The sequence below is a fragment of the Danio rerio genome, chromosome 25, assembly GCF_052040795.2.
Source record: "Danio rerio strain M-AB ecotype USA chromosome 25, GRCz13ab, whole genome shotgun sequence".
Classification (NCBI taxonomy): Eukaryota; Metazoa; Chordata; class Actinopteri; order Cypriniformes; family Danionidae; genus Danio; species Danio rerio.
In genome coordinates, this window is record NC_141045.1 from 30,392,501 (window position 1) to 30,408,546 (window position 16,046).

At 35.1% G+C, this 16,046-nt stretch overlaps 1 protein-coding gene across 19 annotated transcripts in view; it reads left to right on the top strand.

Annotated features, from left to right (window-relative positions):
- Positions 1–16,046, top strand: part of cadps2 (Ca++-dependent secretion activator 2) — a 350,912-nt gene that overhangs the window by 177,334 nt on the left and 157,532 nt on the right. For all 19 annotated transcript variants that reach the window (XR_015526569.1, XR_015526568.1, XR_015526570.1 and 16 more), the window contains exons 5-6: positions 1,441–1,671; positions 3,480–3,601. Coding sequence is in view for 14 of the 19 variants with exons in the window: in XM_087312412.1 (XP_087168538.1) it covers positions 1,441–1,671; positions 3,480–3,601 (353 nt within the window). In the remaining 5 variants the exon portion in view is untranslated. The remainder of the gene's footprint in view (positions 1–1,440; positions 1,672–3,479; positions 3,602–16,046) is intronic.

The following is a 16,046-nucleotide window of genomic DNA, read 5'->3' on the forward strand; positions in this document are numbered from 1 at the left end:
GGAAAAAATATGCATTTATTTAATGCCCCGCTGTTATTATTATTATAACAAAACCTTTTACATTTTAATAGAAATCATTATTTTAAAGAATATGTCCTGATGGTTTCCTCTCTCTCCTTCGCGGTTCAAGTGCGCGTGCTGCATGATGAAAAGACAACAACAACGCATGCATATGTAGACTTTTTGTAAACAGTTTTGTTGTTTAAATATGCTATTGCATTAATGTGCATACATGCTTTATAAGCCGAAAACAAGGCGCATCTCACTGCCTTTATGTTGACAAGGAAAAAAGAAGAGAAGAAGCGCGGTCCTCTTATGAAACGACTGAATAAGCTGGGTATCGATTGTGCATAAGTGTTGCTGTCTGTGTTGTTACAATTGTAATATTTAATGCTATTGTTATATTCAAGATTTGTACATACATACAGCTCTGGATAACTTAAAACAGCGATTAGACCTTCAGAGTGGCATCCGTCCTGAAGTAAAGCGAAACGGCTATAAATTTCCAGCAAGATAGAGTGATTATAACCAGAGTCATATACCTTTATCTCTAAATAAAGTATAACTATAGAAACTGTGTTCATCTTAACTGAAAGCTTCGTCCTGTTTCCTGGCCTCAATCATCTGTCAGTCAGCACGTAACGTTAACTCTCAAAGGTTTAAACAGAAAGCGCACAGCACGGTTACAGAAAAGTTTCCTCTGCAGAGGAGTCGGGGCATCTGGTGAACGCCCATCCCTCTCTGCGCAGCCACATTAACAACAATGCTTTGACAGCACTGGCAATGTTTCTGCCGTTGTCGGTTGTCAAGAGAGGTTAAGTTGGTTTGGTTTTTGATATTCCTGACACATTCAGACAGTCCCTTACTAAGATCTCCGTGCGAGCTCTCCCGGTTAAACGCTAATTCCGAGGGCTTAAACGGAGCAGTGCTCGTAATGTCGAGCGGGAAAAAAGTGTGTCCTCACGTTCTTCTTCAACTAGCTCAACTTTTGCAGGCACGCGTGACGTTATTGGAAAGGTAGTCACGGGGTGTGTCGCGATTCTCCCTTATCACACCGCGACACAGGATCGTAGATCTGAGTGTCGCGATTTCGATTTTATATCGTGTATCGTTACAGCCCATATATATATATATATATATATATATATATATATATATATATATATATATATATATATATATATACATACACACACACACGCACGCACATACATACATACATACATATATACATATATACATAGAACCTACATAATTTCAACTAAGTTTTGCAAATTTTTGCCTTCTTTTAAAAATAAAAAATGTGTGTAATAAATATATATATATATATTTTTTGTGGTCAATTGTCATATTGGTTACATCAGGTCAAATGATCTGTACAGGTACAAGCGATCATTGCAGTGTTCTTTCTGTTTTTTTTTTTTTTTCTGCATCCAATAGGAGAGGAAGTTTCCAAAGTTTATTTCCAAAGACATGGAGATGATGTATGTGGAGGAGCTCAGGTCATCCGTTAACCTGCTAATGGCTAATCTGGAGAGCCAGCCTGTGGCCAAAGACTTCAAGCCCAAAGTCAAGCCCAAACTCACACCCATGAACAGCTTCCTGGACATCGGTGATGAGAACGACTTGCCTCTCTCCAAGTCTGACGTAGTGCTGTCGTTTTCCTTAGAGGTAGAGATTAATAACCATTCCACCTTACAGACACCTCCACATTGGTCAGTCATTTTGTACATGTATCCCAATTGCAGACCTAGTTCAAACATTTTATTAACATGGAATTAGACATTTGCTAAGTTTTACCTTCCGTTAAAAATTGGTCAAAAATCTGTGGAATTATAACCAATCAAAATGCTTAATCTACCAAATGGTCCGTTAAATCTACCACAGTGACAAAGTCTTGTCGCCTATCGAAGCTTTAGAAACAACAAATAATAACTTGACTTCTAGTTGATCATTTGGTATCACAGATTATCTAGATTATTATCTAGATTATGTTCTTTCATCTTGCCCTAGATATGATGAATAATGTTCATGGCTGGTGACTGGGCTGGTCAATCCTGGAACATCTTGACCTTCTTTGCTTTTAGGAACTTTGATTTGGAGGCTGAAGTATGAAGAGTTCTATCCTGCTGAAGAATTTGCCCTCTCCTCTGGTTTGTTATGTAATGGGCATCATAAATGTCTTGATACCTCAAACTGTTGATGTTGCCATCCACTCTGCAGATCTCTTGCACGCCCCGTACTGAATGCAACCCCAAACCTTGATTTTTCCTTCACCAAACTTGACTGATTTCAATGAGAATCTTGGGTCCATGTGGGTTCCAATATGTCTTCTGCAGTATTAATGATGATTGGGATGCAGTTTAACAGATGATTCATCCGAGAAATCTACCTTCTGCCAAGTTTCCAAATGATCTACTAGAAGTCAAGTTATTATTTGTTACTCTTACAACGGGGATCGACGACAAGGCTTTTGTCTTTTATTTCTGGGAAACATCCACACACACACTCTTTTACACTCAGACACTATGGACAATTTAGCCTACCCAATTCACCTGTACCGCATGTCTTTGGACTGTGGGGCAAACCGGAGCACCCGGAGGAAACCCGCGTGAACACAGGGAGAACATGCCACACAGAAACGCAAACTGACCCAGCCGAGGCTCAAACCAGCGACCTTCTTGCTGTGAGGCGACAGCACTACCTACTGCGCCACTGCGTCGCCATGCACAGATATTCATATTTCACTATTTTTCGCTCTGTTCTACTTGTTTATTCAGTCCACCAAACTATTTGTATTGATAATATTTTTATTTTATATTAGTATTTGGATTTTGCACATAGCTTGTTGGCATGGGGAATATGTTTTTCATTAACTTTATTTTAATGTTTACACACTTTAAAAAGTGTTTGTCAGAATGTTTTGCACTGTTATCACACATATTTGATTACACACTACATTATTGAAATCTAACAAGTTTTATGTTTGCATTGTTTACATTGTTCAACTTACATTAAATCTCAATTGCAAAAATTGGAAATGACAATAGATAAAAAATGAGTATTTTTTTTACTTATCACAATGTCTTGTCCTAATAGATGGATTTAAAGGTTTTTGCCCAATTAAAAAAAATAAATAAACACAGGTGGATTTAGCTGGTTTTGATGCAAAAGAAAATCTACTTTGTTAAAACAAAAGAATTGTCTAAAGAATGTACTTTTTTTTTTTTTTACCTATACAAGGAAACTGCTGAACATAATTAATAAGAGCCTGATAGAAATTGCTCTTTTTCAAAAAAAAAAAAAAAAAAGAGAGAGATCTGATGGATTTGGAGGGTTTTTCATCTAAACTCTTCAGATACACAGTACACACACTTAAAGTGTACAAACAAACTTTAATTTGGATATTATTAACCGTGCGTAATTTTTGCCTAGCACTAAAAATAATGAAATGCTTATTATATGGTCTTTTTGTTTAGATTGTGATCATAGAGGTTCAGGGGCTGAAATCCGTTGCTCCTAACCGAATTGTGTACTGCACCATGGAGGTGGAGGGAGGTGAAAAGCTTCAGACGGATCAAGCCGAAGCCTCCAGGCCACAGTAAGTATGGTAGTCACATCCAATAAAATATGGTCACATTACCATTAAATTACAATAATTTTTTTAATCCATCTGACTTCATTGAAGGTAACTTTTTTCTCCTTGTAGCAACTTTTTTTTTTTTATAATGTTTGCTATCTTTACATCCTGTTGCTCATGAAATGGCAGCACTAGCAAAGAAGCAGTGTATCTAATCAATTCCCAGTGGACAAAATCAAATCCTCATCCACATTATTTTCTTTTTCAAGAAAACATAAGTAGGAAAAAATAAATAAAACAACCTCTTCCATTTCATGGTGATTTTAAGCAGCACATCCGATTTAATATTGGGAAGAAAAAAAAAATAAATATAAAAAAATATAATAAAAAAAAAAAAAAATATATATATATATATATATATATATATATATATATATATATATATATATATATATATATATATATATATATATATATATATTAATTATTATTATTATAAATTATTTTATTTAATTTTTGAGCATATTAGCATAATGTGATTTTAAAACCAGTTTTAATATTCAGGAATGGAAAATGTTAAAATAAATATATTAATACAGATTTATTTATGAAATAAATTGAGCCTTGGTTAGAATAACCCTTTAACTGCCCCACCAAGAAAAAAAATGTTTGGATTGCATTTCTTGCCTCCTAATGCCGCTAGTTAACACACTTTTTTTCAATACATCCCCTAAATTAAAAATTATCAGTCTCTACCAAATGGTAGATATGTGTTTATGTTTATTGTAAAAGTACCGGGGTTAATACATATAATATGAAAAAATCTGAAAATATGAAGTGTAAGACCAATTTATTTAAAATTCATTAAAAATAAAACATTTTTAATACTAAATCACCTTTTTTTGAAGTATGTCATAAAATATTTCAGATCTTCATTTAACACGCTTTCCTGTTTTTTTGTTTGTTTGTTTGTTTTTTTACAATAAAACCCAAATCAAGTGAAGTAGTGCAATGTTTGTTTGATTTATTTATTGATTGATTTAATTTTTTTGTAAAGCTACAGTGCTGTGTGTAAGCCATTATTTAAAACAGTCTTTCTTTAACAGTCGTTATTTAACTTTAATAGTCATTGACCTGACTTTAACAGTCATTTTTTAAAACAATAAAAACATGGTCAACCGTTTGGTAGAGGGGCAGTCAAAAGACACTTCTTTACAGAAAGTAAAACTCACCAAGCTTAAATTCTAAATTGAATTAAAACTAGAAGGTTAAGTTACCAAATCCAAAGGTCAGTCCTCAAATGTGGTCTTGCGAGGTCAAGAAGAGTCATAAATCCAATATCATATCCAGTATTATGCAGCAAATGAAAAATAAAGGTCAAAAAACAAGACTCCATGAAGATAGACAGTTTCATATCTCACAAATGTGAAAATTCATTTCTCAGAATCTTTTTAAAGTCTCCTAACTGTGACTTTAGTATTCAGTGTGATTGTAGTGTAATGAGTTTCTTTATTTCTTACAAATTTTTTAAAACTATAGGCCAATGCCAACTGCTATATTTTTGTTTACTTTGACATAGAAAACAGGTCACACCAAATAGCAGAATCAATCAGTGCGTATTCTAGTAAGTGCTCCCTCTGGTGGTTAGTAATTGAATTATGGAAACATGCAAATCTGCTTTCCAGTGAATAGTTGGCATTACATGGTGAATATTTATTATTTAAACCTTTATATAGCATAATATGGTATAAAAGGATCCTACAATATTTGTCACTGTTGTGAAAAGAAGGTTTTATTATGTATTTTATTTACATGTTTTACACTGTTCTATACTGGCATGTTGGCATGTACACAATGAGCAAATGTATAATAATAATAATATTTATTAATTAATTAATTATTTTATTTATTTATTTTATTTATGTATTTAGACATCCAACATTTACAAAATACTTTTAAATAAAAACTTTAACAATTATTTATTTATTTATTTATTTATTTATTTATAATTATGTCTTTGTAGACACCCAACATTTACAAAATACATTTAAATAAAAACTGTAACGATTAATAACACCTGAAATCAGTGCAAATATACATCATAAATACAAAAAAATAAACAATACAACCATAAAAATATTGTTATAAGTTGGCTTGGGTAAAAATGTGGGTCTTAAGATGAGATTGTGAAGATGAGAAGTGTGGAGGCTATCGCTGTACCTTATGTTAGGGGGAAGAGAGTTTCATAAACCAGGTGCTACAGATCTAAAAGATCTAGCTCTCATTGTGGTTAAACACGTAGGTGGCCGCAGTGAAATTGTGTGAGTAGATCTGAAAGTGCGAGACGGAGTAAAAATGTGGAGAAGGTCAATAAAATATGATGGAGCAAGGCCGTGAAGTGCCTTAAAGGTGAGAAGAAGAGTTTTAAAATCAATACTATACCTAAATGAAGCCAGTGCAAACCATGGTCTAATGTGTTGAATTGATGAAGTCCCAATAAGAACACAAGCTGCTGAGTTTTGAAACAGTTGAAGTTTATGGAAATGTTTAGAAGAAAGGCCAGTGAGAAGATTATTACAGTAGTCAATGTGAGAGGCTTTCAGTGCATGATTTAAGGCCCAACCCCAATTCTATTTTTGTATCTTTACCTCTTTCCCTTGGCCCATGAAAGAGTGTGAAGGGGAAGGGCTTCAAAATGTACCCCTAAGAAATAGAATCGCAATAGAACATGTGCACACGTCATCATATGCGGTTGCGATCTCTTGCTTCATATGAGATCGATGATCATGACTGCTGTATTTTTTCCATTTGCTTTAATTTTTGCTATTTTTCTTCAGGAAATCATTGAAGGCATATATCAGGTTATCATAATGATATAATGTGGCAATAAGATCGTAACTGTACTCTGCATTTATAACGTGGCCATATTCATCTATGTAAATACACCAAAAACAACATTAACATTATAGCAAACACTGTAAAAAGCTCATTCCCAGCCACTAGACCTTTCTGACAGGGTATTCGAGTGTCGTCGATTGACAGAAGGTTGTGGGACTACTATACAGGTGTTTATATGGATTGTTAGATTAATTTTAACGTTTAAAAAGGCATGATGATAAAACATAAAGGCGGTTATGAATGTATTAAATCATGTGCTTGTTTTTTTTTTTTTTTTTTGTAATAATGACAAAAATACTAGTTTGTGCATCTACTTCCATGTGCAGCCATGCTGCCTTTATAGATGGTGTATTTTAGAAAAATGTCGTACCCCTTGGTTTCGAGTGTGGTCCTGAAAAATCTTCATTTTAAGGAATATCAACCCCTTCCTCTTAAAGAGAACTGGAACACCCCTACCCATTTACGTTACTGTGCAAAACAAGGGGTAGCGGTAAGGGGAGGGGCTAAAGCGATTGGGCCTTAGAATTGCATTATTTTAAGTTGTGATGGAAAGATAAAGATGATGAATATTATATTATGTGTAATATCATTGATACGTGATTCAAAGGAAAATGTGTCATTCAAAATTACACCCTAAGTCCTGACCTACTGAGAAAGACAAATTTGATTGTGTCAATGTCTACAGCGAGATCATGAGATTTTGCCTTTTAGATTTACTACCAATCAGTAGAGACTTCAGTTTTGTCACTATTTAAAACACAAGGGCCCTAACATAAAGCTGGCATAATGACTCGATTTATTAATATTTTCAGACCAGCGCAACGGTAATTTTCACGTGTTGCACCATGTTGTTAAAATAACAATTCCTTTTGTATCACTTTGCACTTTGGACTTATGGATGTGTTGGTCTATAGAGGTGTGTTAAGGTGCTTTGTTGGCACGTTGCTATTTTAAGAAACTAAAATGATTGGTTTTATGCACAATGTGCTCAAAAGTCACCCATAACTCATTAAGAGAATAAGCTAAACCCTGTTAGGCCATGTGTCATGGCGCAGAGTGTATTTTCCCATCCTTAAAATAGCAAAAGTGGATTCGGACATGCCCTTAATGCTTTTTCACCATGACCCTTAGACTTTGCGCCTACATCAGGGGTGTCCAAACTCTTTCCTGGAGGGCCAGTGTCCTGCAGATTTTATCTTCAACTTGCCTCAACACACCTGCATGGATGTTTCTAGAAAATCTAGTAAGAGCTTGATTAGCTAGCTCAGGTGTGTCGGATTGGGGTTGCAATTAAGCTTTGCAGGACACTGGCCCTCCAGGACCAAGTCTGATCACTCTAGTCCTACAGTAGATCATTAAAATAGAGCCCTAAGACTAAGACATTTTAATTCTAGGCATTTGGTTAAAGAAGAAGGATAGAAGGAACTTGAAAGAACTGAGGTATTTCCTGAAAATGTGGCCAAGATGTAGTTGATAAAATATAAATTGGAGTGGGCCTAAAACTGAATCATGGATAGTGACTATATGCAATTTTTATTTAATGATCTTAAGTTGAACAACTGGGTGCAAACTGTAGGATAAACCTTACCCTTTTAAGGTCACTTCTCTATTTAATTTCTTTAGGATGTTGAGTTACAATTCTATTGGGAACATCTCACACTCGTCTTTTATCTTCTGTCCTTGAGCATGAAATCCCTCTTATCTCATCAGCTCCCCATTAGCGTAGTGGCATGTTTTGACACTGCAGACACATTGAAAATATGCCAGCTGTGCAGCTCTGAAGTGCAAATGTGTCTGTTACACAAAGGCACTTTTTATGTATGAGACAGAAAAATGAACCGGTCATCACTGGCTGCAGCGTGTTGCGTAATGTTGTGACCTTAAACCCTAGGGCAGGGATTGCCAAACTTTTTCCTGGAGGGCTGGTGTCCTGCAGATTTTAGCTCCAATCCTAATCAAACACACCTGAACAAGCTAATCAACGTCTTACAAGGTATACTTGAAACACCCAGGCAGGTGTGTTGAGGCAAGTTGGAGCTAAACCCTACAGGGCACCGGACCTCCAGGAATGAGATTGGTGACCACTGTCCTAGGGTTTAGTGGCCACATATGTGGACAGCACATTTTTGCTCTTAAATTTTCACGAAACCCTTCAGTACTTTTTTTGAGATTTTAACAGATTTGTGTATGTTGAGCATTAGTTAAGACAATGTTAGCACCTGTTAGCTTTAATTGTGGGGAAAAAATTGATAATTTTGAGCTTTTGTCAGCTTATTTCAGCTTCCGGTCTTTGGGGCGGGATCAAAATCGGCAACGTAGCGCAAAACTGCAAGTGCAAAGATGACGCGTCGGTTTTTCATTATTATTCATAGCAAGGTTTTCTTTTCCAAGTACCGGCTTCTTAATTATTCATGACTGCGCGTGGTTACCGAAGCCAAGGCAGACCTGCCAGTGCCAAGCTGTGAGACGTGGACCCACTGCACACAGCATTAAGCTATTCATGAAGGGTCGTATGTGTTTGTTTTCATGATCCACGTGGTTTGTTGCATGTTTTTCCCCACGATGCACTCAGGAGTCTGCATTCAGACCTATGATTCAGACCCAGGGATTGAGGGAAAAGGCCTCATTTATAGTGTTTATATGAACACGATTATCTTTATAATGATATAAATTGTGGTTATGTGTATATAAAATTTTGAATGACAAATGTAGCAGGGCATTAAATTGCTGATTATTTCTTTGCATTTCAACTTTGTAAACTATAAAATCATCTGTCTCCTCACGGTTTGTCTCACTTTGTGAGCTAACTGACAACAGTTGTTTGCTCCCCTTCTTCTCCCCTGCTGGCCATGCCCACTCCAGCCCTTTGCTTGCAGAGCTCCACGCCCATTATGATGCATCTTTTGAAAAAGTTCTGAGGTAGACCTGAACCAAAAGTAGGGGGTGTCATGACCCTTTAAGTGGCTATTTTAAATACTTTGAACGTTTTATATTTAGATATAGACAAACAGTGCCACCCTGCAACTGTTTTGCAGCATATGGAATGTCCCAAACACTATTTTTTACTGTCCAAAATGGGCAAAATAAAATTTGATTTTACTTTCTGATGGTCAAAACATGTTCAAAAAATATTTATGTGTTATTAATGCATTAAAAAACAGTCATGAAAAAGTGTTTTATGCAAATATGGACATAATTTTCTCTAAAAGTATATTATTTCAACAGATGATACTTAAATTTGTATTATAATTAGTTCCCAATAAGCCCAAATAGCAAAGATTTTTACATGCATAAATAAAAAATGCTTTTAAAAAAACACCTTGGGCCTTATTAAATTAATATGTGGTCTTAATTTGTCAATTTGTCTGTGGTCCTTCACTGACTCGGTAGACGCGGAGAATAGTGTCAAACAGTCGTGCGTGTATCCTGTCACAAAATGTGTTTAAAATCCTACACAACGGTCAAAGTTTGATTAAATAGTTTACATGTCTGTTCTGCACTTCAATAATGTGACTAAAATCAGCATACTCCACATGTCTTAATTCAATTTCTGTTTAGTCCGATAACGACTTTAGTCATATTAAGCTAATCAAAAATCTGTTTACATGGTAGACTCTTAATCAGAGTATTGGGTTAATTGCCTTATCTTATCAGATTATAATTGTCCATGTAAACGAACATTCTTGGAATTTTTAGGAATCAAACAAATACATCTAGACAATTGGACAGCCCTTGAATTTGCAGACTCCCAGGCCAACTAAAACCTGAATGAGATACAACTAAAAGAATTTGGATTGTGTGTAAAAATAGCGTTGCTTTAAGCATGGATAGTCCATCATTTCCATCAATTAAGATTTAGTCAATAAATCTGCCCTTATTTTAGATTTAGTTTGAGGAAATACTTCTGGTGTTCTTGCTATTTCAGTTTAGTTCCATTTCAGTTTTAATATAATTGCTACATTGACCAAGGTTTTAAGGCAGCTTTCTTTTTCTTAGAGATCTTGTGAATCAATCTTACTTCCAGGACTCTCAGTATAGGCGCAGTCTGACAAGGAGGAATCCCTAGATGAGCTTTCTCAACTTTCGGTGAAAGACAGCTAGTCTTTAGGGGCCTTTTTGTTTGATGTAAGATAATGGGACTGCGAATGCTGTTTATGTACCATATGCCGGATTCAATCTAAACAGAATGGTTTGATGTACATATGTATTCTGGTGTGCTTCAGTTGCACCAAATAACAGAAATGATATGCTATTAATCATGTTTAATTTAACTAAATCCTGCATTTAGGTTTTTACTTAATGTTCCAACTGGCAAATTGAAAGCGTAATGTTTTCACATCTCCTTTTCAGCAGAAGTCAACTTTTGCACTTTAGAAATGTCTTGGAGATCTTGCCACATTTCGTCTGGGTTTACTGTTTCACTTTGTTTTGTTTCTTCCTGTCTTTCCATCTAAGATCAGATCTCTTTGTAGAGCACTGGCTGCTGTCAGACTCCCTTTGCATAAATAAATCTCAAAGAAAAATAGCACAAATAACTTTTGGAAATGTGAACTTGTATATCCTACTGACACATTTATAAGATGAAAGAATAACTGACTCAAAAACCACCATATTTTGGGGGATGGGTTTACACATTATAGATAATAGTACTCAAAGATTTGATTCCTGTTTATGACTTCTATAAAGCACTTATGTTAACCTTGTATTGTACAGTGTCTTAGATACCCATCGAATTTCCCCTTGTTTACTACATATTTTAGTATCCCCATTCTCCTCCAGCATTCTCCTCCAGCAGACAGTCAAAATTGAAATGTCACTTTTAATCTCATCAAGGTGAATCAGGGGGTGTGTGTGAGAGGATTTTGGTGTGTTTACTGTACCATCACCTGTCTGTGTTATGTTGTTAAATCCGATAACTCTCATATTTGACCTCACAATGTGATGTTAATTAGCACAGAGGAATCACATCTGCTAAACCCAAGATTCATGCATGTGCCCTTGTTGTTTAAGGGCGATAACATCATTCTTTAAATTCCTCAAAATTGTGTAAAATCATGCCAGTTAAAATGTTAGCTAGCTTTATAAGTCTAATAAGAAAATAGTTAGATGTAGTTGAAGTCAGAATTGTTAGCCCTCCTGAAGTATTAGCCTCCTATATAAGGTGCTGTAATGTAGATTGAGATCTATTAAGATCTGGTGACTATGAAGGCCATTTGAGTAAAGTGACTTATTGTCGTGTTTAATAAACTAGTCTATATTTATATATTTATACAACAGTTCTGTCTATTTCTCAAATCTGATTGGCTGATAGCCATGTAATTTTCTATGATATCAGAACTCATCCAGCCTTCTCACTCCTTCTGTATTGCTCCACCCAGAAAGTGACAGCAGATCAATAAACTCACTACAGTTGGACAAATATTGCAGCTGATCAGGGTTATTGGACAACATACAGTGCATGCGTTAAGTAATCATAGCTATTTTTCACATTTTTTATTTAATGTTACAGCCTTATTCCTAAATGGATTAAATTAATTTATTTCCTCAAAATTCTACTCACAATACTCCATAATGACAATGTGAAAAAAGATTTTAAAAATTGTTGCAAACGTATTACAAATAAAAAACCTAAAAAAAATCACATGTACATAAGTATTCACAGCCTTTGCTCAATACTTTGTTGATGGACCTTTGGCAGCAATTACAGCCTCAAGTCTTTTTGAATATGATGCCACAAGCTTGGCACACCTGTCTTTGGGATTTTTTGCCCATTCCTCCTTGTGGTACCTCTCAAGCTCAATCAGGTTGGATGATCATTAAGTATTTCTCCAGAGATGTTGAATAGGATTTAGATCTGGGCTCTGGCTGGGCCACTCAAGGACATTCACCGAGTTGTTGTGATTGTCATTGTCCTGCTGGAAGATGAACCGTCGCCCCAGTCTGAAGTCAAGAGCACTCTGAAGCAGGTTTTCATTCAGGATGTCTCTGTACATTGCTGCATTCATCTTTCCCTATATCCTGTCTAATCTTCCAGTTCCTGCTGCTGAAAATCCCCACTGCATGATGCTGCATGATGCTGCCACCACCATGCGTCACTGTAGGGATGGTATTAGCCTGGTGATGAGCGGTGCCTGGTTTTCTCCAAACATAACGCCTGGCATTTACTCCAAAGAGTTCAATTTTAGTCTCATCAGACCAGAGAATTTTAATACATTTTTGTCTCTGAGGTCTACAGACAATAGTTTTGTCTTCTTGCTTGTTTTTTGCTTTGACATGCACAGTCAACCCTGGGACCTTATATAGACAGGTGTATGCCTTATCAAATCATGTCCAATCAACTGAATTTACCACAAGTGAACTCCAATTAAGCTGCTGAAACATTTCAAGAATGATCAGTGGAAACAGAATGTACCTGAGCACAATGTAGAGCTTCACGGCAAAGCCTGTGCATACTTATGTGCATGTGATTTTTAAGGTTTTTTATGTTTAATAAATTTGCAAAAATTTTTAAAAAATCTTTTTTTTTTCACATCGTCATTATGGAGTATGCTATGTAGAACTTTGAGGAAATAAATGAATGGAATTCATTTTGGAATAGGGCTGTAGCATAAAAAAGTGGAAAAAGTCAAGTGCTGAATACTTACCGGATGCACAGTACATGATTATGCCATCAAACTATTGTATAAGTTTAATATCACACTCGTTGCAGTCCGATATGGTATCACTGGTGGAACACTAAGGCACAACACAACCTCCCAATAGTGCCGATATACAGCCATATTGCACTGCCACGAGTGTGACTTGCCTAATTAACCTAATTATCCTAGTTTTTTATTAGTTTTTTAATTAACCATTTATGTAATTGTTACCTGTGAAAATTCTTAGCATTGATTAGATACGAGACAGATATGATTGTATTATGTTCAAATTAAATTGGCATTACATTTTAACCTGGTCAGTGATATAATTTTCAGGAAATGTGGTTACAGAGAAGATGGCAAAGCATTAATATGAGGCATTGAATATTAGTTATGAGTATTTTAATGGGTTTTGTACAGGCAAACTACCAATGAAATCTAATAAACATTTTCATAAATGGCCTGTGCTGTTTGTATGCTTTAAAAGCAGCTGCTCTACTTTTTTTTTTAAACTGTTTTCCCTCACGAATGACCTTGTAGGTGAAACTCTCCTATTCTAATCCTTTGAGACCATTTAAAGATGAATAGTATTATTCTTAATTATTCATGAACATGTTGCAAACAAATGCAACCGTCTAGAAAGTCATTTTGACTGTAAATTAAGTATTGCATGATTGTATTTTCTATCAGTATTTAGAGCTGTTTTGTTGCTTTAGAAACAGTTCACTTAAATATCCTTCACTCTTTATTTTTGGGGGTTCAGCGAGCCTTTACTTTAAGTTAAAAAAGACATCCCAAAATATCTATCTACTGACAATGCTACTTCCCAAGGCAGTTTTAAGCTTTAAACAATGTGAATCAGTGAGAATGTTTTGAAGCCTTGGACAGAAAGATGACTCAGATCACTCACATCTGCCAAGCCATTTAGCAATTTATGCTAAACGGATGCTGCAAACACAATGTCTTGAAGTCAGTATTGTGTTTAATGAGTTACAAAGAAAGTAGCTACTGTAATAAATGACTTATCCACTGAAAAAAAAAAGTAAGGCATTGGTTTTAATTTTTGACCACCTTTCTAGACGGATATACATACAATTCCAATACATGTGTGTATAAGAAAACTTATATTGACATTTTATAGTGATAAATAATATTCAAAGGGTGCCTATTTTACCCCTTTTTCAAGATTTAAGATAAGTCTTTTGTGTCTCCAGAATGTGTCTGTAAAGTATCTGCTCAAAACACCCATCAGATTATTTATTATACCTATCAGAATATTGGAATTCTCTGTTCAGAACACAGTGTAGCTGTTTTTGTTGTCTGTGCCTTTAATGCTAGTTCTTGCCGCCCATCCTTTCTACTTGCCTGTCAGAGTGTGGCCCCAAGCCTGGTTTATAACCACTGTGCATGTCTTGCACATTGCTGTGAATTTATACTTCTGCCTGTGTTGCTCTGAAAAATAATATATATGACAAAAGGAAAAACAAGATTATTTAGCTTACCCCATTGGCAGATTGCTTTGCTTGTTTTACGGGAAAAACTCACCTAATATTGGCATATTATTTCTAAAAACAAAACATTATGTTTTGCTTGCCTAGAAAATGCTTCTTGAAATAAGATAATTTTTAGATAGTTGGCCTACATTATATGACATATGACAAATACGACACATGATGCTTGCTAAAAACTATGGGCTACATTATTTGAGCATTCATTATGAAGGTTTCCTGGCATATAAGTATAGAACTTTACTCACATGGGAAATAGAGGCCACCTAAGTGGTTTGTGAGCACAATTAAGTGCATACAGCATCCCATATCATCAGATAATTGCAGGAAATAAGTCCAACAGGCAACTGACTGTGTAAAGCGACATAAAAAAAAATGAATTTGCAGAGTTCAGTGGCTAATCTGCCCGAGTCAGCTGAAGTGAAGTGACGGCGACCAGCAAGACCTAGCCGTCACTCAAGTAGCCACGCCCTTAATTATACAAACTAAATATAGCCTAATATAAAGGAAACGGATGAGTTATAAAAAATTCACCCCCCTCAAAGTTGTCATAAAGAGTAATATTAGCTATATGAAACAAAATCCTTCTTTGTACCAGGCTGTAAACAGCTTTTTTTTCTGTTGTAAGGTTGGCCATTCTAACAGTGGGCTCAATAGAAATTTGCTCTATATGGAGCCATGACTAACGGAATTTCGATGAATTGCAGTTTCAATTACTACTGTATTGGCTTCCCGAGGGAGAGTGGGAGGTTGCCGCTTGATATTAATACAAGCTTAAATGAGATTGTTGTAAATTTGACTCAAATCATATAATAATTGCTTGTTAAATGTGTTATTTTTGTCAAAAAATATATTTTCCATGCATACATCCACTTTAAAAAGTTGTTTTATCAAAGATTTGTAGTTTCATCAAGTTTTATGATGATTGATCTGTATATTCTAAAAGCAGTGCAAATTAGATGTGTTAATATGATATTTTTTATCAGACAATATCTTTTCTCCACTGTAAAAAAATATTATTATTATTATTATTATTATTATATTTTATAAGAGATTATTTTATTGTTTTATGATGATTGATAAGTAAGTATAAATAGCAGTGCAAACTAATTTAACTTGTAAATCAGACTTATTAATAACTATTAAAAAATCTGTTTTGTGTTATAGTGACATGTTTCTGTCCGATATTTATTCCATGCATACTGCCGATTTTTATTTTTTTTTTTTGTGTGAAGGATTTGACATCTGGCCTTTCACTTGGTTTGCAAAAAAAGAAAAAAAAATTCTAAAAAGATTGCCCACCACTGTAGTAAAGCATATTGGAAAGTGCTTCCTTTATCAGTACATGAATATACCAATCTCGCTTACAATATTATAAAGTTCAACCAAGTAAATTTACAGTACAGTTTGTCTGCATTACAG